Source organism: Manis pentadactyla, chromosome 8 (genome assembly GCF_030020395.1).
Source record: "Manis pentadactyla isolate mManPen7 chromosome 8, mManPen7.hap1, whole genome shotgun sequence".
NCBI classification, from domain to species: domain Eukaryota; kingdom Metazoa; phylum Chordata; class Mammalia; order Pholidota; family Manidae; genus Manis; species Manis pentadactyla.
The window spans coordinates 91,026,078-91,050,586 of NC_080026.1; the positions used below are offsets into that span (position 1 = coordinate 91,026,078).

A 24,509-nucleotide genomic window follows, 5' to 3' on the forward strand; every position below is an offset into this window, starting at 1 on the left:
GCCCATTTTTTAATTGGGTTATTTGTTTTTTGTTTGTTGAGGCGTGTGAGCTCTTTATATATTCTGGACGTCAAGCCTTTATCGGATGTGTCATTTTCAAAGATATTCTCCCATACTGTAGGGTTTCTTTTTGTTCTATTGATGGTGTCTTTTGCTGTACAGAAGCTTTTCAGCTTAATATAGTCCCACTTGTTCATTTTTGCTGTTGTTTTCCTTGCCCGGGGAGATAAGTTCAAGAAGAGTTCACTCATGTTTATGTCTAAGAGGTTTTTGCCTATGTTTTCTTCCAAGAGTTTAATGGTTTCATGACTTACATTCAGGTCTTTGATCCATTTTGAGTTTACTTTTGTATATGGGGTTAGACGATGGTCCAGTTTCATTCTCCTACATGTAGCTGTCCAGTTTTGCCAGCACCATCTGTTGAAGAGACTGTCATTTCGCCATTGTATGTCCATGGCTCCTTTATCAAATATTAATTGACCATATATGTCTGGGTTAATGTCTGGATTGTCTAGTCTGTTCCATTGGTCTGTGGCTCTGTTCTTGTGCCAGTACCAAATTGTCTTGATTACTATGGCTTTATAATAGAGCTTGAAGTTGGGGAGTGAGATCCCCCCTACTTTATTCTTCTTTCTCAGGATTGCTTTGGCTATTCGGGGTCTTTGGTGGTTCCATATGAATTTTTGAATTATTTGATCCAGTTCATTGAAGAATGTTGCTGGTAGTTTCATAGGGATTGCATCAAATCTGTATATTGCTTTGGGCAGGATGGCCATTTTGACGATATTAATTCTTCCTAGCCATGAGCATGGGATGCGTTTCCATCTGTTAGTGTCCCCTTTAATTTCTTTTAAGAGTGACTTGTAGTTTTCAGAATATAAGTCTTTCACTTCTTTGGTTAGGTTTATTCCTAGGTATTTTATTTTTTTTGATGCAATTGTGAATGGAGTTGTTTTCCTGATTTCTCTTTCTGTTGGTTCATTGTTGGTATATAGGAAAGCCACAGATTTCTGTGTGTTGATTTTGTATCCTGCAACTTTGCTGTATTCCGATATCAGTTCTAGTAGTTCTGGGGTGGAGTCTTTAGGGTTTTTTATGTACAGTATCATGTCATCTGCAAATAGTGACAGTTTGACTTCTTCTTTGCCAATCTGGATTCCTTGTATTTTTTTGTTTTGTCTGATTGCCGTGGCTAGGACCTCTAGTACAATGTTAAATAACAGTGGGGAGAGTGGGCATCCCTGTCTAGTTCCCGATCTCAGCGGAAATGCTTTCAGCTTCTCGCTATTCAATATAATGTTGGCTGTGGGTTTTTCATAGATGGCCTTTATTATGTTGAGGTAGTTGCCCTCTATTCCCATTTTGCTGAGAGTTTTTATCATGAATGGATGTTGAACTTTGTCAAATGCTTTTTCAGCATCTATGGAGATGATCATGTGGTTTTTGTCTTTCTTTTTGTTGATGTGGTGGATGATATTGATGGACTTTCGAATGTTGTGCCATCCTTGCATCCCTGGGATGAATCCCACTTGGTCATGGTGTACGATGGTTTTGATGTATTTTTGAATTCGGTTTGCTAAAATTTTGTTGAGTATTTTTGCGTCTACGTTCATCAGGGATATTGGTCTGTAGTTTTCTTTTTTGGTGGTGTCTTTGCCTGGTTTTGGTATTAGGGTGATGTTAGCTTCATAGAATGAGTTTGGGAGTATCCCCTCCTCTTCTATTTCTTGGAAAACTTTAAGGAGAATGGGTATTATGTCTTCCCTGTATGTCTGATAAAATTCCGAGGTAAATCCATCTGGCCCGGGGGTTTTGTTCTTTGGTAGTTTTTTGATTACTGCTTCAATTTCGTTGCTGGTAATTGGTCTGTTTAGATTTTCTGTTTCTTTTTGGGTCAGTCTTGGAAGGTTGTATTTTTCTAGGAAGTTGTCCATTTCTCCTAGGTTTCCCAGCTTGTTAGCATATAGGTTTTCATAGTAGTCTCTAATAATTCTTTGTATTTCTGCGGGATCTGTTGTGATTTTTCCTTTCTCATTTCTGATACTGTTGATTTGTGTTGACTCTCTTTTCCTCTTAATAAGTCTGGCTAGAGGCTTATCTATTTTGTTTATTTTCTCAAAGAACCAGCTCTTGGTTTCATTGATTTTTGCTATTGTTTTATTCTTCTCAATTTTATTTATTTCTTCTCTGATCTTTATTATGTCCCTCCTTCTGCTAACCTTAGGCCTCATTTGTTCTTCTTTTTCCAATTTTGATAGTTGTGACATTAGACCGTTCATTTGGGATTGCTCTTCCTTTTTTAAATATGCTTGGAGTGCTATATACTTTCCTCTTAAGACTGCTTTTGCTGTGTCCCACAGAAGTTGGGGCTTAGTGTTGTTGTTGTCATTTGTTTCCATATATTGCTGGATCTCCATTTTGATTTGGTCATTGATCCATTGATTATTTAGGAGCGTGTTGTTTAGCCTCCATGTGTTTGTGAGCCTTTTTGCTTTCTTTGAACTGTTTATTTCTAGTTTAATGCCTTTGTGGTCTGAAAAGTTGGTTGGTAGGATTTCAATCTTTTGGAATTTACTGAGGCTCTTTTTGTGTCCTAGTATGTGGTCTATTCTGGAGAATGTTCCATGTGCACTTGAGAAGAACGTGTATCCTGTTGCTTTTGGATGTAGAGTTCTGTAGGTGTCTATTAGGTCCATCTGTTCTAGTGTGTTGTTCAGTGCCTCTGTGTCCTTACTTATTTTCTGTCTGGTGGATCTGTCCTTTGGAGTGAGTGGTGTGTTGAAATCTCCTAGAATGAATGCATTGCATTCTATTTCCTCCTTTAGTTCTGTTAATATTTGTTTCAGGTATGTTGGTGCTCCTGTATTGGGTGCATATATATTTATAATGGTTATATCCTCTTGATGGACTGAGCCCTTTATCATTATGTAATGTCCTTCTTTGTCTTTTGTTACTTTCTTTATTTTGAAGTCTGTTTTGTCTGATACCAGAATTGCAACACCTGCTTTCTTCTCTCTGTTGTTTGCTTGAAATATCTTTTTCCATCCCTTGACTTTAAGTCTGTGCGCGTCTTTGGGTTTGAGGTGAGTCTCTTGTAAGCAGCATATGGATGGATCTTGCTTTTTTATCCATTCTATTACTCTGTGTCTTTTGATTGGTGCATTCAGTCCATTTACATTTAGGGTGATTATTGAAAGGTATGAATTTATTGCCATTGCAGGCTTTGAGTTTGTGGTTACCAAAGGTTTAGGGTTAGCTTCTTTACTGTCTTACTGTCTAACTTAACTCGCTTGTTGAGCTATTATAAACACAATCTGATGATTCTTTATTTCTCTCCCTTCTTATTCCTCCTCCTCCCTTCTTCATATGTTGGGTGTTTTGTTGTGTGCTCTTTTTAGGAGTGCTCCCATCTAGAGCAGTCCCTGTAGGATGCCCTGTAGAGGTGGTTTGTGGGAGGCAAATTCCCTCAACTTTTGCTTGTCTGGGAATTGTTTAATCCCTCCTTCATATTTAAATGATATTCGTGCTGGATACAGTAGTCTTGGTTCGAGGCCCTTCTGTTTCATTGCATTAAGTATATCATGCCATTCTCTTCTGGCCTGTAGGGTTTCTGTTGAGAAGTCTGATGATAGCCTGATGGGTTTTCCTTTGTAGGTAACCTTTTTTTTCTCTCTGGCTGCTTGTAATACTTTGTCCTTGTCTTTGATCTTTGCCATTTTAATTATTATGTGTCTTGGTGTTGCCCTCCTTGGATCCCTTGTCATGGGAGTTCTGTGTACCTCTGTGGTCTGAGAGGCCATTTCTTCCCCTAATTTGGGGAAATTTTCAGCAATTATTTCTGCAAAGACATTTTCTATCCCCTTTTCTCTCTCTACTTCTTCTGGAATGCCTATGATTCTTATATTATTTCTTTTATATTGATCACTCAGCTCTCTTAAAATTCTTTCATTCCTGGAGATCCTTTTATCTCTCTCTGCATCAGCTTCTCTGCGTTCCTGTTCTCTGTTTTCTAGTCCATTAATGGTCTCTTGCATCTCGTCCATTCTGTTTTGAAGTCCTTCCAGAGCTTGTTTTATTTCTGAATTCTCCTTCCTTAGTTCTTGTATATTTCTCTGCAAGTCCATCAGCATGGTTATGACTTTTGTTTTGAATTCTTTTTCAGGTAGACTGGCTAAATCTATCTCCCCAGATTCCTTCTCAGGGGAAGATGTAGCAGATGCCGAAGCTGTCTGGGTTAGTCTTGTCTGGATCATATTTTTTTGCCTTTTCATGTTGACAGGTGCTATTGACTGTCAGCTGGGAGGGCCAAAATTTTCACTTACTACTGGCCTTTCTTTACTGGGGCAACTGCGACCCCTAGTGGCTTGTGTTGGGTAATTGCGTGTAGAGTGGGTCTTTGTGTCTTGCCTGGCCGGGAGGGAGAAATTTCCCTTTCTGTGGGCGGAATTTGTCTCAGGCTGCTTCTCTGCTTTCGCAGCGCCTGGTGGGGTGATGGATGGGGGGGCTGCTTGACTGTTTGCCTCCGTGAGGGGTCTCAGAGCTGTTGCCCAGGGGGTTAGTGCACCCGGTTTTCCCTGTAATTTCCAGCTGCTGTACTGTGACCTGGGTTGTTTCCGTCAAGCTGTTAAGTCCCTGTCCCTTTAAGACTTTCAAAAAGCCCCCGCTTTTCTTTGTCACAGGGGCATCAGCTTCAGCACCCGCTCAGAGGTCTTACTCCCTGTTCTCCCAGTATCCAGGGCCCCCTGGGCATATACTGTGTCTGCGCTCTGGCCCGGATGGCTGGGGCTGGGTGTTCGGCAGTCCTTGGCTCCGTCTCCCTCCCGCTCTGCCTATTGTTCTCCCGCCGGGAGCTGGGGGGAGGGGCGCTCGCGTCCCGCAGGGCCGGGGCTTGTATCTTACCCCTTTCACCAGTCGCTGGGTTCTCGCTGGTGTAGCTGCAGTCTGGCCACTGTCCTGCGTCTTCTGGTCTCTCTTTTAGGGCTAGTTGTGTTTGTTGTATTTTCAAAAGTATATACGTTTTTGGGAGGAGATTCCCACTGTCCTACTCACGCCGCCATGTTGGCTCCGCCCTAGCTTTTCTTCTTCCTTCCTAATTACAACCCTTAAATAGAATTCGTGCCTCATATCAAATTTACCGAGTATCATAATTCTTCCAAGTGGTAAAGATACCTCAAGACAAATGCTGGGCATAGAAGCCACAGGGCATAAATATGCAAAGAAATAAAAAGCTAACCATTTCAAACAATAAGGCTTCTCTCTCACTTACCAACTTAACATTTCCCTGTATGGCCCTGGAAGATGACTGGTTAGCCAGAGACGGGTAAGATTCCTCAAGGGAGGAACAACCTAAGACAGGCACAGTCGCAGGGGGGTCATCAGGTGAGAAATTGGGGATCAACAGAGGTGAGGCTTAGAACCTCACCCCCCCTGTTCTGAGAGAAATCTTCTGCATATGTGGATGTTTTATTGCCCTTGTCTAGCTTGGATTAACACATAGTCTACAGGCACACACCTGATCATCTACATTTGCTCTCTTACAACACTAAACTATGTTTTCTACCTTTATCTTGTATCTACCTACCACTTCAGCATTTTATTAAAAATAATAATAATAAAAAGAGAAATGTGGTATCCACATATAAATCAAGTATAAAAACCAAATGAGTATTCATATTTGAACTGATTGTTTATAGTTCATAATGCATGAGCAAAACCGAAAGTTTCTGTGATGACTGCCCTTGTACTGTTCACTATGTAACTTATTCATTATGTAAGAATTTGTTCTCCATGTAAGAACTTGTTTGTTATGCCTCAGAAGATTGGAGACTGACGAAAATTAGGGTTGAGGTGGATTAATGACTGTGCATTGAGCATTGACTCCCCTATACAGAATTTTATTGTTGTTAACAACCATTTGATCAATAAATATGAGGGATGCCCTCACAAAAAAAAAAAAAAAAAAAAAAAAAAGACAGACTTCCAATGGTAAAATAAATAAGTAACCGGGATGTAATGTATAGCAAAAGGAATATAGTCAAGATATTGTAACAGCTTGGTAGGGTGATAGCTGGAACCTAGAATTATGTATATAAATGTTTCATCACTGTGTTGTACACTTGAAACTAATGTCATGTAATACTGTGCGTCAACTACCCTTCAATTAAAAAATAATTATCAAAAAAAAAAAAAAATAACTACGACAGGGTCAAGGGGCAGTTATATGCAGTTGATAGCCAAAGCTAAGGGAAGAGAATAAATACAAATATACCAAAATAATGAAAAAATGAAAATCTAATTTAATATATGCCCCATAAGTATAAAAACACAATTTTTTCTCTTAACCTCACACACCAAATACAATATATTCTGCTTAAAAACTTCAGCCAGTACAGCTGTAATCACGGTAGTCACTTCCTTTTCTGAGTTACCATTGTAAATGCCAATGTTTCTTTCACAATAGATAGTTCCTTTCTTAAATATACCCATACTTACAGTTTTATCTCACTGTTCCCTCTTTTTTTATTGAGATACAATTTATATACAATGAAATGTGCAAGTCTTAAGTAGACAATTTTATCAGTTTTGACAAGATCATATATTTATTTAACCCACACCTCTATCAAGATACAGAATGCTGCCATCAACCTTAAAAACCTTCCTTATATCCTCTTAGTCAATCCCATCTCCTAGAAGCAACCATTGTTTCTTATTTTTGCCAATATTGGTTAGATTTAAGTGTTCCATAATGTCATAGTAATCGAATCACACAATACATAACTCTTTAGTTTACCTAATTTGCTAATGCTAACATAATAATTTTGAAATCCATTCATGTTATTCTGTATATCAGCAGTTTGTCCCTTTCTATTGCTTAATATGAATAGACCACAGAATATCCTTTTTCCTGCTAATGGACACCTGTTTTTTAAATAAAGTGCTATTAATATTCATCTACAAGTCCTTTTGTGAACATACCTAAAGTGGAATTGCTGGGTAGGGTAGAGTTATATTCAATAAGAAACTACCACACCATTTTCCAAAATGGTTGTGCCATTTTCCCCTTCTGTCAGCAGTATGTTAAAGTTTAGTATCTCTATATTTATGCCAACATTTGGTATTGTCAGTATTTTCAGTGTTAGCCATTGTTGTGGGTGTGTGGTTATCTCACTGTAGTTTTGATTTGCATTTCCCTGATGATTAATAACATCACTTTTTTCACATCCTTATGGGCCATCAGCATACCTCCCTTTGTTAAATGTCAAGACTTTGGCCAGTTTTTCAGGGATTTTATCTTATTATTGGGTTGCAACTTATTAAGTGTTTTGGATACAAGTCCTGTATCAGATATATTAACTGCAATATTTTCTTCCAGTCTGTAGCTTGTCCATTTATTTTCTTAGCATTTTTGGATGACCTGAGAACTTTGGCTTTTACATTTAGGTACGCGATCCATCTCAACTTTTGCAAATAATGTGAGGTAGGTCTTGGGGGCTTATATGTGTCCACATGGTTCCTGCACCATTTGTTGAAAATAATTTCCTTTCTCCATTAAATTGCTTTGGTGCTTTTATCAAAAATCTATTGTCTAAAATAATTATCTACAAAAAAAAAAATCTATTGACTATATAATTACGGATCTATTTCTGAACTTTTTGTTCTGTTTCATTGAGTTATATGTCTAAATGGAATACCTCATCGTCTCGATAATAGCTGTATTGTAAGCCTTGAAGGAATGTAGTTACTCTTAGTTCTTTTTCAAGAATGTTTTGTTCTAATTTTTTGTATTTCCACATAAAATTTTGAATTGTTAATCCATTTCTACCAAAAAAAAATGCTATGATTTTTATTAGTATTGAGTTGAACCTATAGCTCAATTTGGGGAAAACTGACATCTTGACAATATTGAGATTTCCAATCCGTGAAATGGTATATTTCTCTGTTTATTTAGGTGTTCTTTAAGCTCTCTCAGCAGTGTTTTGTAGTTTTCAGTGTAGAAGTCTTAAACATCTTCTGTTAAATTTATCCCTAAGCAATTATATTTTTAACACTACAGTTAACCTTTCAACAACATGGGTTTGAACTGTGCGGGTCCACTTATAAGCAGACAAGTTTTTTCAATAAATTTTTTGGAGATATACAACAACCTTCAAAACACTTTTTCTCTAGCTTACTTTATTGTAAGAATATAGTGTAGGATACATATATACGATGTGTAGTCCATTATCAGTAAGGCTTCTGGCCAACAGTAGGCTATTAGTAAAATTTTTAGGAGTCAAATTTATACATGGACTTTAGACTCTGTGGGTTCAGGGCCCCTAACACCCCTACTCCTTTGTTCAAGAGTCAGCTGTATTTATTCTATTTCCACTGATGTATTCTCTGACACAGATTTAGAATTATGTTGCAAATAGTTGCAGATTTTTTTAGGGCTTTTTGTTATTTTTAGTTCAACTATGTTGTGGTTAGTTTCAAGCCTCTTAAATTTGAGACTTACTTTATGGCCCTATCTGACAAGAGTGATTTTGTTTTGTTACCGTTGGATAAATTATGGAGCATTCCGAGTGTCACTTTATTCTGGCTTGGTTGTATAGAGCGCACTGCGCTGGTTCAACACCAAGTTTTGAAATCCCAAAACAGCATTCCATTCATCTGGAGGGCCTTCAGGCTTACGCTACAGGGATTAGGATGCGGTTAAAGCCAGGGGGCTCTTTAGCAGGGGCACCGGACTTTTTCAGGGAGGCCCTGACCCCTCAGGGGTTGGCAGGGCGGTACCACTGTGAGCCTTCTACAGCTCGGGTGGCTGGCTCGTGAGCTGTCCATGTATTTTACGAAGCAACGGATGTAGCACTCTTAACATATTTTACTATTGGTCGTCTCTTCAGAGGCGACAAAGCTAACAAATTCTCAAAATCCAGAAGCTCAGAGGGATAGCGGCAGGGTAGCTTCAGGAAAAGTGGAAGAATGCCTCATCTCTGGATTGAGAGTACGTACTTTGCGAGGCCTGAGGAAGCACGGCCTCGATAACAGCTCTCCTCCGCCTGGGCTTTTGGCGAAGTAACCCACCCACTGAGAGCACCTCCCGAACAAACCCTTCTTTCCTTCCTCCTTTTCAGGCTACTGAGACTAACACCGGGAAGAGGAACTAGGGGCGGCAAAGCCGCGGGTACGCGAACGGGGCGGCGCGAGGCTGAACGCAGCGGGAGGTGCCCACGTATACCCAGGCCCACCCATCTACGCCACTCGCTGGCCCCGCCCCACCGCTGGGTGGAGCACGAGGCCCCGCCCCCAAATGGCCTCTCCTGGGAGGGCCGGGCTTGCTGGTGGGGCGGGACAAGAGGCCGGGAAGGGCTGGTCAGGGGTAGGGGAGGAGAGGAAGGGAGGGGTCACGTGCAGCCGGCGGTCCGGGGTCACGTGACGGGCGCTGAGGGAGGGAGCCGTGGCCAGGAGTTCTCCGGAGGGAAGAGGAGTGAAGTGGGAGGGGACGCGGCGGCGGCGGCGGCGGCGGCGCTGACAATGGTGAGTGCGTGTCGGCCCGCGCGCCGGGCGCCAGCCCTCAACAAGGAGCGCCAGCGGGAAGGCCAACGGCTGACCCGGCGTCGCGGAAGGGGTTGCGGGGAGCTGCAGAAGGGGCCAGGCGAGCCGGGTTGGGCCTGTCTGGCCGCCGTGGGGTCGGAGAGCGGGCGGCGCCGCCTTTTCCCGGTGCCCGGGGAGGCCCCGGCACCTACGGGCGGCGGCGCGCTCTCTGCCATGTCGGAACCTCTGCCGGCGTTCCTCGACCGGCCGTGGGCGCCCTGGCTGGGTACTCGGACCCTGCCTCTGCGGGGGCTCGGCGCCGCCTCCCCTTCCAAGGTAGCGGGTCCTCGCGCTCCTTCCGGGCAGCCTCGCTTCCCTCCAGGTGGGGTGACCCGGGAGTTTCCCAGCTTCGGACTCGGGCGACTTGGTCACTCTTTTCCAGTGTGTCACGCGCTTGATAAACTCCGTGATTTTGTTTTTGCATGGATGTGGTGACATTATGCGATTGACCCCAGTTCAGCCTTGATGTGCACACTTGTAGAACGGGAGAAAAAGAAAAGGACGTAGGAACCGGGACGTCTTTAACTCAGAAGACACTGGTTTCGTGCCAGCTGGTTTACGCATTGACTGTTATTTCCTTCCCCAAGCCATTTCTAGAAACTTAACGATTTGGGATGTGGGGATGGCCTGGGAAATCAGAGTACTCTAACCGCAGTGGGAAGCACGATGGCGGTTAACTTTGTGTGCGTTTGCACTCTCCTATAGATTAGATCTAATTTGGTTCATTTTACTGTAACGTTCGTTTCATTTGGCAAACATGTTGAGCGCCTACTCTGTGCTCTTATACTGCTTTCCCAGCGCTCACCGGTTCAATAAACTAATTTGACACTTTCGGGTAAAGGTGAATCTATGTGTATTAAAAAAAAAGTTTGAATAAATACATTTTAAAGTCGGAAATCATGTTGCTTAATTATTTTTAAAAAGTAAAGACAGGTTCATTATTAAACCTGGAACCTTTTTCTTCTTTCCTTCAGCAAGTAATTACTTAGGTGTGCTCAGGGGCTGTGATCAAGACTGAAACAGCCTTGTTTTCTTCTAGCTTACAATCTAGAGGGAGATAAACATTTAATTGTATACTTACTTGTTTAACGTGGAAATTACAGTTGTGACAAGCACCAAGAAGTAAGTACTGGGGGACCCTAACTCTAGTCTAGCAGCTAGGGAAGGCTTCTTTAAGTGAATGTAATTTGCAAACAACTTTTATTAAAAGGCCCTCCAATTATTTTGCTTACATTTAAAATGACTTCTTTTAATAAGCTTTTGAATTATGTTTAAGAGCAATTTATTTTCATTTTCAAATTACTCGTCAAACTAAATCGTAAAGCCTTATAACACTAAACTGGGCACATGTAATATATGTATGAAAATTTGCTGTTTCATTGCTTGTGTATGGGCTAAGTGAATAAATTTTTAGAGCTTCCCTTCTGCCTCACCTTGAGTTGCATTTCTTTATATCCACTTGGGGTAGTGAAATTTCTTCAGTGATGGCTAAAAAGTTTGTTGTCTTCGCTATATGGTAATGCTCAATATTGAGTTTTGAAACTGTATGAAAAAAATAGGTTTAGGCCATGATTAGAAAACTAAAAACAATTGCTGTAATGTTTTAATAGTCATGTATATTGTAATCTAGTTATTTAAAGGTTATCTAAGAGTTTTAACTTATGTATTGTCTAATATTGCCTAGTATTGCTTCTGAAAATCTTTGTAAAGTATCCTAATCTTTTATACAATGTTTATTCCATCTCCTTCCAGTCTTCACTATTCTGACCCTTCTGTATTTTTCTTTACATATCAGAAGTATTATAATTTGATGGTGAATAATTTAAAAAGGGTTTCATTTCATGACTTTTTGTTTGAAATGACAAGGTGCACATCTTGAAATAAAAACTTCAAAAGCAAGACTTTGGGTAGAGAATCTTTTTTTCCAACTCCTTTTAGAAGGAAATCAAAGAAGAGAAATATTTCAAGTATTTTTTCTCCCTGTTGTCTGCTTGTTAAATATAAGACACTCACGATTTTCTGGAAGCTTTTATTAAGGCTGGTTTATTTTTAGTGTTTCCTCATGTAAAACAGTGGATGTTAACCTACTGCTAAATTCCCATGATGTCATTAACTTTAATCTCGTTAAAGTGTTATAGCTTATTAACCTAGTACTCTTCTTCATATGCTATACCAGGCTTTTAAAAAATACCTTCTGAGTTGAAAAGTAGGTCTACTTTTAATTTTTAGTTATGAAGTACTCCATGCATACAGAAGATAATAGAGGATAATACATAGTTTTTACATCTTTTTAATGCATAGGAATTAAAAATTTTAATATATCGTGTCAAAAATAAGTGCTGTTTAATTATAATGTTAATGTGAAGTTTTTAAGATTCTTAAGTCTATTTTACACCATTTCAATTAGTGGCAATTTTGATTTTGTTATTTTATCTTTGACTTTTTAATATCAGCTTTCAAATCCCACATTCAGCTCTATGTGTTAAGTAGGTATGTAGAAAAAGTTACCATACTTTTCCTTTTATCTGTAAAACAGTTTTGATGGTTTTTCAAATCTTATTTTTCCTGGAAGCAGCTTTGGAAAGTATAAAGTAGGGGGAAATAAGAAAAGTAAAAATTATTTTCCTGCTTCTATTTTATAACTAGAAGGAGGCTGTTGTCTTCTCTCCTAATTGCTCCTTCCACAGCAGCCCCCACCCCTTGCTGATACAGTGCTTTGCACATAGTTGTTAATTAATAAATTAACAGCTGGCTGATTTTCAGCTGCTATACATTTTCGTATCTGTAGCCCTTAGGAGAAAATGCTGAACAAGTTTTAAGTTTAAAACTTGGGGTATGAAAGAAAGCTAACTAGGAAGGGACAGTGCATGTGACCTGTCATTGATGTTTTTCATTCTGAGTCAGCTCAGATCACTTTTCTGATTAATTTTCTGGTTAATATTGAGTTTGTCATTTGTAATATTGCCAGGAAAGATTAAAACATCTTGTCAAAAGGAAAACTTGCTGTTTATGTTTTTGGAGTATGTCAAAAGTACTAAGCTGGCAATTCTTTTAATTGATTTCTTGAAATTATAATCCTTTTGTTCATATAGGATTAATAAAAACAAAGCAGCAAGCTCAGAATTTAGGAAAACACTATCTTCTTTGATCCTAGTATTATCCTGTGACCTACATAGCCATAGAAGGAACATTAGCTTTCCTGTTGTTTCTGTGCTACCTGAGGACAGAACTGAGACTCAGGCCTAAGTTCCTTGCCCTAGACTTTGTTACTGCACCGATGCTAATTTCCTGGAGGAGGGCAAGACTTAACAGATATTCCAGATTTCAGCTCATTTCTTTTGTGTATCCATTTTTAGAATTATTAGGACATTATGTGTTTTAATCAAAATTGATTTATCACATCCAACAGGTATTTGAATGCCCTCTACAAAATGCTATGCATTGCCCCTAGCCAGCGTGTCTTTAGTGATGAGCAGAGGATAAATAAGGTATCTGTTCTTGGAGTTTACAGTTCAGTCAGGGAGTCAGATATGAAAGAAGCTCACAAATTATAATGAATGATGAAGTAAAACTTTATGGTGTTGTGAGACCTGAATCTGGGGAATCCAGTTTTTATTAGGAAGTTAGGGAAGGCCTCTTCACAGAGATGAGTGAAACTGAGACTCAAAGGTTGAATTAGGTTAAGGATACTTGGTTTAGAACAAGGAGACTGGCAAATTTGATTAAGCTGGATCATTTGAGGTTGTTGTAGCTGAAGAGATAGATAGAGCCAGGTAATGCAGGACATGCTGTGTGCTTGTATATGTGTTTAACATTTCATTGAAGTAAACATTAGCTATAGAAAAGTGCACAAGTGTTTAGCTTGATGAATTTTCACAAAGTGAACACACTCATGTATTAAGTGCTCAGATAAAAACAGAATATTGCCCCAGAAGGTCCTTTTGTGCTTTCTTCCAACCACTTTCTGACTTTTAATGCTATAATGTGTGTTACATATTTTTGACTTTTTAGGACATAGAATCATACAGTATGCATGCTTTTTGTGTCTTTGTCCTCTTTAAGCATTGTGAATGTGAGATCGTCCTTGTGTGTAGTTATGTCTCATTCCATTGCCTGCTCTATGAATACAAACTAAAATTTATATGTCCCTTCTCATCTTGATGGATATTTGGATTGTTTCCTGTTTGGGGCTATTATGAACAATGATGTTATGAATATTCTTTTATTTGTCTCCTGGTGCATCTGTGGAAGAATTTCTTTTTAGGGTAGATAGAGGTGTAATTGCTGGGGCATGGTAAATGTGTATCTTTAACTGTATCAGCGAATGTTTTCTAAAGTAGTTCTTTTATACTTCCACCAGCCCATTGAAGGATTTCAAACAGAGAATGATATAATCAGATTTATGTTTGTACGAGACCACATAATATAGGTTCTGTAGGGCAGAGTAAGGAAGGATGTAGGATGACATGATAGGAGACTATTCTCTATATACATTTGCAAAAAAGACTATAAGCTAGCTTTCATTAATGACAAAAATAATCCACAACTATTTCTGATATCGGAATTGCTAATGGATTCTATTTATTACCAACAAATGTGTTTTGGCATCCATGAGCAATTGATCTTTGTCCCTTATATTTCTGTCATATTCAAGATTCACAGAACAAGGCTTGAATGTATTCTTTGGAAAAATTCACAGAAATTTCATTTGTCTCTTCCATTAGAGCCAGTTATTCCAAGTGCTTACACAATGTATTAACACATTCTGTTCAGACCTGTATAGCAGATTTTACAGTTAGGTAGTACATTGTAGTAATTCATTTGGATTTGTATAAGTAATTTGAATTTATCAGTTCTGCTGTAATGAAAGACTCATGGAAGTATAACTAAAGGTAATTTTTCAAATCCAGTAGTTAGTTAATTTTTTAGATTTCTGGTATATGTTAGTATTTATTTGTAGTGGTTAGTTATGGAAATAATTGAAATTATAGCCTGTTTAAACTTTAGTTTTCTTTTTGTCTCTTAAAAATTGTGGTAAAAAACACACAACATGAATTTATCCTCTACAAGTTTTTAAGAGTACAGTATTAACTGTATGTATGTAGTTGTACTAAATACTAAATTTGTTTAGTTTTGATGCAGAATTTGATGTAAGTTCATATTTCCTTGTGAACTCATAGATTGGCAGTCTGCTTATCAGTAGGTCATAGGTAGAGTCATAGTTAATTAAATTGGAATCATAAAATGTAATGACTGACAAAGCATGATAATTATGAGTATTTTCTTTTTATTTTCAGAGTTTTCTTGGAGGCTTTTTTGGTCCCATTTGTGAGATCGATGTTGTCCTTAATGATGGGGAAACCCGGAAAATGGCGGAAATGAAAACTGAAGATGGCAAAGTAGAAAAACACTATCTTTTCTATGATGGAGAATCTGTTTCAGGAAAGGTAAATCTTCTGTTTGGAAGAATTACCTAACTGAAGGATATTATAATTAGTTATCAAAGTGGCTGTGTTATTTGTAAATTTGAATGATTTTATTAGAGAAATTTTTTTCAGGGCAGCTGAAGTCTTTGTTTCATTAGAACATTTACAGGAAAGATTCTTAAACTAGAAGGGACACTTGGCCAGGATGTAAATTTAATTGTATGCAAAATATTGGGTGTGTGCATCTAGTTAGCCTCAGACAGTTTCTCCATTGGGGCTGTGATTCATTCAAAAGTTTGTTTCTCCTCTAAGTTAAAGTTGAGATTGGGGATAATTTCCAGTATTCCTTTCTAGGAGTTTCTCATTCTTTGTAGATTATTTCTCTCTGTTCATTATTGCATCTGTTGGTCTCATGTCTTAGTACTCTGTAGAGGATGTAAGTACATTTGGAATGTGTCCACATTTAACCTTTCACTTTTCCCCCTTTTCCTTATCAAGTAATGTATAAGGTAATTCTTACACTTAGGGAATATGATCAATACTCATTGTTCTGTGATACTGAGAAGTGGTATTATAGACAAAAATCAAGACATGAAACACTTGTAGTGATTTTTTTAATGTGAAGTATTAGAGTTTTTCTCCTTAAAGTAGTATATAGTACATGGTATACAATTTGGGAAATAATTATCTATAGTCCCATTATATGGAAAAAATTCACTGTTAAAATTTGGATGTGTTTCCTACTAGTCTCTCTATTAATTAATGTGTATGTAGTATATTAAGCATATCTTTTTTGTATTATTGCATATTTAAGTAGTTTCTATTTTTCAGATGGTTTGTAATGTATCGCCGTATCTTTGGTAATACAGACATCCAGATACATATAATTTCCTCCAGTTTTTTATATGATAAGATTATTTCCTTACAATGAAGTGAGTTGCTGGGCCAAAAGACATGAATATTTAAAGGGCGTTGAAACAAACTAATGTGGAAAATTTGTATCAAATCACATGTCCACTTACAATATTTCATTTCACCCAAGGTAGCATTGAATGAAATCACTTTCTAATGTTTGCAATTTTGATAGGCAAAAACAGTATTATTATTATAAGTAGCCTTTCTTTGGTTACTAGACAGGTTGAACTTAGGTTTATTAGCCAATTTATTGAATTATCTATTCTGGTCCTTTGTCAGATTACTTCTATTGCTATTGTAGTGTTGCATCTGAAATAAATTTTTTGCTTTTCAACTTTACTTTCCTGGTACTCTTCCTTTAATAAGAGAGAAAGAGAAGAGGCCTAAAGGAGAGCAGACAAAATTATCAAAAGGATGGGACATGTCAAATGGAAGAAGAGTAAAGGAAGTAGTATTTAGTCTATGGGAAAGGTGACTTGTTAATATCATGTGGTTGGAGAGAATAAGAATACCAATATAGTCTTCATTCTAAGAGATTGAACCTGCCAGTCTCTCAGATATTTAATTTATAGGTAGGACAAGTAAGTAAACATCTCCTCTCCTAGGCTATAAGCTTTTTAAGATTTGGGGATCAGAGTGTGCTGCTGTATTCTCCCTAAAAGACATCATAGTGCTGTTTATGTAATAGGCTTTCACTAAACATTTGACTTGTTCATTTACTGTTTTAAGTCTAGTAGGGAACATTCCTGTCTATTTTAAAGTAATATTACCTATCTGGGCTGATTAGGAGTTCATGGTTGATGTTTATGAGATAAATAAAAGAAGAGGGGAGTGTTTAAGGAAATAAAGCTACTTCAGCATGGTATTTTAAAAATAGCTGGCATTCAAATCACATTTTTGGAATTGCTAGAGAGCATATGTAGACCTAATCAATAACTATGCAGTACATTAAAAAAATGATAAATCTCTTATAGGTAAATGCTTTCTGTTACTCAAAAGATATTATATCTGGAATCTGTTGACCCGAGATTTTTTTCACTTTTAACCCTTTTATTGTAAAATAAAACATGCAGAAAAACACACAAAACAAAAAAAATTTATTAGAAGGCATATTTTCTTGTAATTGCCAGTCAAGTCAAGGAAAACTTTGCCAGCCACCCCAAATGTCCCATCCCAAAAGCAGCTCCTTCCCCTCAAAAGAAACCACTGTGTTGACTTTTATAGTAATGAACTTCTTGTGTTTCTTAATTGTTTAGTCTTGCTCCTTAAAAAAATTGATAAGGCTTTTCCATCTTTTAAAATCTCTGTTTCCCTCCTCATGCTTTCTTTTCCTTGTATCTTACTGTTGAAGAACTTGGGCCATTTGAACTGTAGAGTTTTCTGTGATTTCATACTCTTGATGCCATTATTTTCTATAAATTGGCAGCTGGATTCAAAGCCTTGATTAGACTCAAGTTCATTTCTTTTGGCAAGAATGTAGGTGGTATGTTTTTTCATCAGGGGTACATGAGGTCTGGCTTTCCCTTTTTGTCTTTTTTGCAATTGCAACTTGTTAATATCGATTCCTGGCCTACCTCTAGAACAGGTAGTTAAATAGATGACTTATAAGCACTTTGGAAAAAAAAACTTAGAGGAAAACAAGAATTGGTTATTTGTGACCCAGCATGTTCACTAAAAACAAGTCTTACCATACCACTCTAGGCTTTCTGAAATGTCCATGTATAATAAGGTATTGGGGTAGAGTTGTAACATCTAACCTTGACTTTACCACTGTAGTGGTAGGTAACTCTGGGCAGTCGTTTAACTTTCTGGATCTCACCTGTATTTTGACATGGTTGAATTTTTGGTTTCCAAACGTGGCTTTGAATTGTAGATTCTCTGCATAAAAATCCTTCATATATTAGACATACTCTTGGAGATCTTGGGAGGTCTGACATCTTACCTAAAGCAACAATAAATTCCATTTATAATATTCTTTACTTGTGAGCTTGTGTGTGCACACTTTTTTTTCCAGACAATTTTTTTAGTACAGTTTTAGGTTTACAACAAAGTTGAGAAAGAATTACAGAGATTTTCCGTCTACCTCCTGCCCCCACACATGCATAGCTTCTTCTTATCAACGGCACTCCCCAGATGGTACATTTTTTACCAAGGATGAACCTACATTGACACATCATAATCACCCAGAGTCCATAATTTATCTGAGGGCTCACTCTTGTTGTATATTCTGTGGATCTGGACAAATGTATAGTGACATATATCCATCATTATAATATCATACATGGTATTTTCGTTGCCCTAAAAAATCCTCTTTGCTCCATCTATTCATCTCCCCCTACCCTACTGTCCCCCAAACCACTGATCTTTTTATTGTCTCCATAGTTTTAGCTTTTCCAAAATGTCATACAGTTGGAATCAGTGTATGTGGCTTTTTCAGATTGGCTTCTTTTACTTAGTAATAGTATGCATTTAAGGTTTCTCTATGTCTTTTCATGGCTTGATAGCTCATTCCTTTTTGGTGCTGAATAAATATTCCATTGTTTGGATGTATCAGTTTATGCATTGATCAACTGAAGGAATCTTGGTTGCTCCCAGGTTTGGGAAATTGTGAGTAAAGCTACTGTGAACGTGTATGGGCAGGTTGTTGTATGGATGTAAGTTTTCAACTCATTTGGATGAATACCTATTCAGTCTGTGTTTGCTGGATCATATGGTAAGCCTATCTTTAGCTCTGTAAGAAACTGCCAAACTTTTCCAAAGTAGCGTTTCCATTTTGCATTTCCACCAGCAAGGAAAGACAGAGCTCCTGTTGCTCCCCACCCTTGCTAGCATTTGGTGTTCTCAGTGTTCTGGATTTTGTCCATTCTAATAGGTGTGTAGTGATCTCTCTCTTTAATTTGCAATTCCCTAATAATGTAATGTTGAATATCTTTTCATTTATTTGCCAAGTGTTCATCTTCTTTGATGAAGTGCCCGTTCAAATGTTTTGCCTAATTTTTAATCAGGTTGTATTCTTCTTGGTGAATTTTAAGGGTTCTTTATGTGTTTTGGGTAACATATCTTCAGTTACGTCTTTTGCAAATATTTTCTCCCAATCAATGGTTTTCTTCTCATCCTATTGTCTTGATTTTTATGGTCTTAATTTTTATTCCCTGATGTCTAATGAAGTTGAGTGAATTTTCATTTGTTTATTGGCCATTTGATAACTTTTGTGAAGTGCTTATTTAGTTTTGTTTGGGGGGCTCATTTTTTCTATTCAGTTGACTTTTTTCTTATTGATGTGTAAGATTTTTTATAAGTTTTTGACAAGAGTCCTTATGTTTTCTCAGTATAGAGTCTTTTGTCTATAAAAGTATTGTAAATATCTTCTCCCAACTGGGTTGACTTTCCACTGTCTTAATGGTATCTTTTAATGAACAATTCTTAATTTTAATATACTACAAATGTTATATTTCCTTTTTGTTAGTGTTTTTTGTATCCCATTTAAGAAATCTTTCTCTACCTTATGGGCATGAAGATACTCTTAAAAGTTTTCTTAGTCCTATAAATGTTTTAATTTTACATTTCACATTTAGATCCTCAGTTTGCTTGGAATTGATTTTGTCTGTGTGATATAGGAGTGAAGGCAGTTGTTTTTTTTTTCCTCCCCTACATGGATATTTAATTGGCCTGGGACATTTTTTGAAAAAGCCATCCTTTCCCCCACTGTACTGCAGTATTGCTTTTGTCATAAGTCAGAGGTTGTGTGGTCTATTCCAATCTCTGCTTTCTGGGCCATTGATCTATTTGTGACATTTGCTTTCTTTTTAAAAAAATATAATTCACGAACCATAAAATTCACCCTTTCATAGTGTACAGTTCAGTGGTTTTTGCAAAGTTGTGCAGCCATCACTACTTTCAAGTCTGTATGTAACGTTTTAATCACCAAAAGAAACACCATACCACTAGCAATCACTCCTTTGGTGCCATAGACTGAATGTTTGTGTCCTTATTGAGATTGATATGTGGAAACCTAATCCCCAAAGTGATGGTACTTGAAAGTGGACCTTTGGGAAGTGATTAAGTCATGAGGGAAGAACCCTCATGAATGGGATTAGTGCCCTCATAAAAGACGCCAGAGAAATTCCTCACACCTTCTGCCATGTGAGGGCCCTGAAAAAACAGCATTTTATGAACCAGAAAGGAAGCTCTCATCAGACACAAAATATCCTGGCACCTTGATCTTGAACTTCCCACCCTCCAGACTGCGAGCAATAAATTTCTGTTGTGTATAAGACGTCCTGTCTATAGTATTTTGTTATAGCAGCCCGAATGAACTAAGATGCCTAGCAGCCACTAATCTACAAACCTTTCTCTCTCAATTGATTTGCCTTTGCTGGACATTTCATAAACAGAATCATAAAATATGTGGCCTTTTGAGTCTGGCTTCCTTCAGTTAACATGATGTTTTCAAGTTTCACTCCTTTTAAAAAAATTTTGGTTAAAAAAATATAGATATTTAAATTTGCCATTTTAGCAATGTTTAAGTGTACCATTCAGTGGCATTAATTACCTCCATAGTGTTGTGCAACCATTACCACTATTTTCCAAAATTTGTTTATCACTCCAAACAGAAACTCTGTACCCATTAAACAATAATTACCCATTTCCCTTCTCCCCTAGTCTCTAGATAGCTCTAGTCTACTTTGTTTATCTAACAATTTGCCTGCTTTAGATATTTCATATAAATGGTCACACAAGAGTTGTCCTTTTGTGTCTGGCGTATTTCATTTAGCATGTTTTTAGGGTTCATTCATGTTGTAGCATGTATCAAAAAATCTTTTTTTTTATGGCCAAATAATGTTCCAATATATATATATCCATGTATATGGATATTGCACCACATTTCCTTTATCCATTCATCAGTTGAGTATCAGTTGGGTTTCCACTTTTTGGTTATTAAGGATAATGGTGTACATTTGTGTACAGGTTTTTGTGTCAATACATGTTTTCATTTGTCTTGGGTGTATACTTAGGAGTAGAATTGCTGGGTCATACATTAACTCTATTGTTTAACATTTAGAGAAACTGCCAAACTTCCCCAAAACAGCTGCACTTTTTTACTTTCCTTCCAGCGATGTGTGTGGGTTCCAGTTACTTAACATTCATGACAGTACATATTATTGTCTGTATTTTGGTTATGGCTGTGTTGGTGGATGTGAAGTGGTATCTCATTATGGTTTTGATTTGCATTTGCTAATAACTAATACTGGACATCCTTTCATGTGCTTATTGCCATTTGTATTTGGAGAAAAGTCTCTTCATATGCTTTGACCATTTTTTTATAAAGGTATTATTCATATACACTCTTATGGATGTTTCACATGAAAAACAATGTGGTTACTACATTCACCCATATTATCAAGTCCCTCCACAAACCCCATTGCAGTCACTGTCCATCAGTGTACTAAGGTGTCACAGATTCACTATTTGCCTTCTCTGCGCTACACTCTGTTCCACATGACCCCCCTCACCATGAATACTAAACATAATACCCCTCAATTCCCTTCTCCCTCCCTCCCCACCTGCCCTCCCACATCCCTCCCCTTTGGTAACTGCTAGACCCTTCTTGGAGTCTGTGAGTCAGCTGCTGTTTTGTTCCTTCAGTTTTGCTTCGTTGTTATACACCACAAATGAGGGAAGTTATCTGTTACTTGTCTTTCTCTGCCAGGCTTATTTCACTGAGCATAATACCCTCTAGCTCCATCCGTGTTGTTGCAAATTGTAGGATTTGTTTATTTTATGGCTGAATAGTATTCCATTGTATATATGTACCACATCTTCTTTATCCATTCATCTACTGATGGACACTTAGGTTGCTTCCATATCTTGGCTATTGTAAATAGTGCTGCAATAAACATAGGGGTGCATATGTCTTTTTGAAGCTGAGAACTTGTATTCTTTGGGTAAATTCCTAGGAGTGGGATTCCCTGGTCAAATGGTATTTCTATTTTTAGTTTTTTGAGGAACCTCCGTACTGGTTTCCACAATGGTTGAACTAGCTTACATTCCCACAAGCAGTGTAGGAGGGTTTCCCTTTCTCTGCATCCTTGTCAACATTTGTTGTTCTTAGTCTTTTCGATGCTGGTCATCCTACCTGGTGTGAGGTGATATCTCATTGTGGTTTTAATTTGCATTTCCCTGATGTTTAGTGATGTGGAGCATCTTTTCATGTATCTGTTGGCTATCTGAATTTCTTCTTTGGAGAATTGTCTCTTCATATCCTCCACCCATTTTTTAGTCAAGTTATTTGCTTTTTGGGTGTTGAGACATGTGAGTTCTTTATATATTTTGGATATTAACACCCTGTTGGATATGTCATTTACAAGTATATTTTCCCATATGGTAGGATGCCTTTTTGTTCTGTTGATGGTGTCCTTTGCTGTACAAAAGCTTTTTATTTTGATGTAGTCCCCTGTGTTCATTTTTGCTTTTGTTTCCCTCGCTCAAGGAGATGCGTTTAGGAAGAAGTTGCTCATGTTTACATTCAGGAGATTTTTGCCTATATTGTCTTCTGAGAGTTTTATGGTTTCATGACTTACATTCAGGTCTTTGAGTCATTTTGAGTTTACTTTTTTGTATGGCATTAAACAATAATCCAGTTTCATTCTCTTGCATGTAGCTGTCCAGTTTTACCAAGACCAGTTGTTGAAGAGGCTGTCATTTCCCCATTGTATATCCATGGCTCCTTTATCATATATTAATTGACCATATATGGTTGGGTTTATATCTGGGCTCTCTAGTCTGTTCCATTGGTCTGAGTCTGTTCTTGTGCCCGTACCAAATTGTCTGGATTACTGTGGCTTTGTAATAGAGCGTAATCCCCCCAGCTTTATTCTTCCTTCTCAGGATTGCTTTGGCTATTCGGGGTTTTTTGTGGTTCCATATGAATTTTAGAACAATTTGCTCTAGTTGACTGAAGAATGCTATTGGTATTTTGATAGGAATTGCATTGAATCTGTAGATTGGTTTAGGCAGGATGGCCATTTAAACAATATTAATTCTTCCAGTCCATGAGCACGGGATGTGTTTCCATTTATTGGTATCTTCTTTAATTTCTCTCATGAGTGTCTTGTAGTTTCCAGGGTATAGGTCTTTCACTTCCTTGGTTAGGTTTATTCCTAGGTATTTTATTCTTTTTGATGCAATTGTGAATGGAATTGTTTGTTTGATTTTTCTTTCTGCTAGTTCATCATTAAGTGTATAGGAATGCATTTTGTATCCTGCAACTTTACTGAATTCAGATATTAGATCTAGTAGTTTGGGAGTGGATTCTTTAGGGTTTTTTATGTACAATATCATGTCATCTGCAAACAGTGACAGTTTAACTTCTTCCTTACCAATCTGGATGCCCTTTATTTCTTTGTGTTGTCTAATTGCTGTGGCAAGGACCTCCAGAACTATGTTGAATAAAAGTGGGCAGAGTGGGCATCCTTGTCTTGTTCCTGATAGTAAAGGGAAGGCTTTCACTTTCTCACTGTTAAGTATGATGTTGGCTGTGGGTTTATCATATATGGCCTTTATTATGTTGAGGTACTTGCCCTCTATACCCATTTTGTTGAGAGTTTTTATCATGAATTGATGTTGAATTTTGTTAAATGCTTTTTTGACATCTATGGAAATGATCATATGGTTTTTGTCCTTCTTTTTGTTGATGTGGGTGGATGATGATGATGGATTTTCTAATATTGCACGATCCTTGCATCCCTGGGATAAATCCTACTTGATCATGGTAGATAATCTTTTTGATATATTTTTGAATTTGGTTTGCTAATATTTTGTTGAGTATTTTTGCATACATGTTCATCAGGGATATGGTCTGTAATTTTCCTCTTTTGTGGTGTCTTTGCCTGGTTTTGGTATTAGAGTGATGCTGGCCTCATAGAATGAGTTTGAAAGTATTCCCTCTTCTACTTTTTGGAAAACTTTAAGGTAGAAGAGTATTAGGTCTTCACTAAATGTTTGATATAATTCAGCAGTGAAGCCATCTGATCCAGGGGTTTTGTTCTTAAGCAGTTTTTTGATTACCAATTCAATTTTGTTGCTGGTAATTGGTCTGTTCAGATTTTCTGTTTCTTTCTGAATCAGCCTTAGAAGATTGTATTTTTCTAGAAAGTTGTCCATTTCTTCTAGGTTATCCAGTTTGTTACCATGTAATTTTTCATAGTATTCTCTCATAATTCTTTGTATTTCTGTGGTGTCTGTAGTGATTTTTCCTTTCTCATTTTCTGATTCTGTTTATGTGTATAGGCTCTTTTTTTCTTGATAAGTCTGGCTAGGGGTTTATCTATTTTGTTTATTTTCTTGAAGAACCAGCTCCTCCTTTCATTGATTCTTTATATTGTTTTATTCTTCTCGATTTTATTTATTTCTGCTCTAATTTTATTATGTCCCTCCTTATACGACACTGGTCCTCATTTGTTCTTCTTTTTCTAGTTTTGTTAATTGTGAGTTTGGACTGTTCATATGGGATTGTTCTTCTTTTCTGAGGTAGGCCTATATTGCAGTATACTTCCCTCTTAGCACAGCCTTCCCTGCGTCCCACAGATTTTTGCA

The 24,509-nt window shown here is 37.6% G+C and overlaps 1 protein-coding gene across 6 annotated transcripts in view; it reads left to right on the plus strand.

Moving 5' to 3' along the window:
- The window catches only part of VPS26A (VPS26 retromer complex component A), a 183,307-nt gene that overhangs the window by 139,957 nt on the left and 18,841 nt on the right, over window positions 1-24,509 (plus strand). For 3 of the 6 annotated variants that reach the window (XM_036924000.2, XM_036923997.2, XM_036923995.2), the window contains exons 1-2: window positions 9,523-9,849; window positions 14,871-15,020. In XM_036924000.2, coding sequence (XP_036779895.2) covers window positions 9,748-9,849; window positions 14,871-15,020 — 252 coding nt within the window. In that variant the 5' untranslated portion in view covers window positions 9,523-9,747. The other 3 variants (XM_057505930.1, XM_036923996.2, XM_036923999.2) reach the window with 3 other exon arrangements.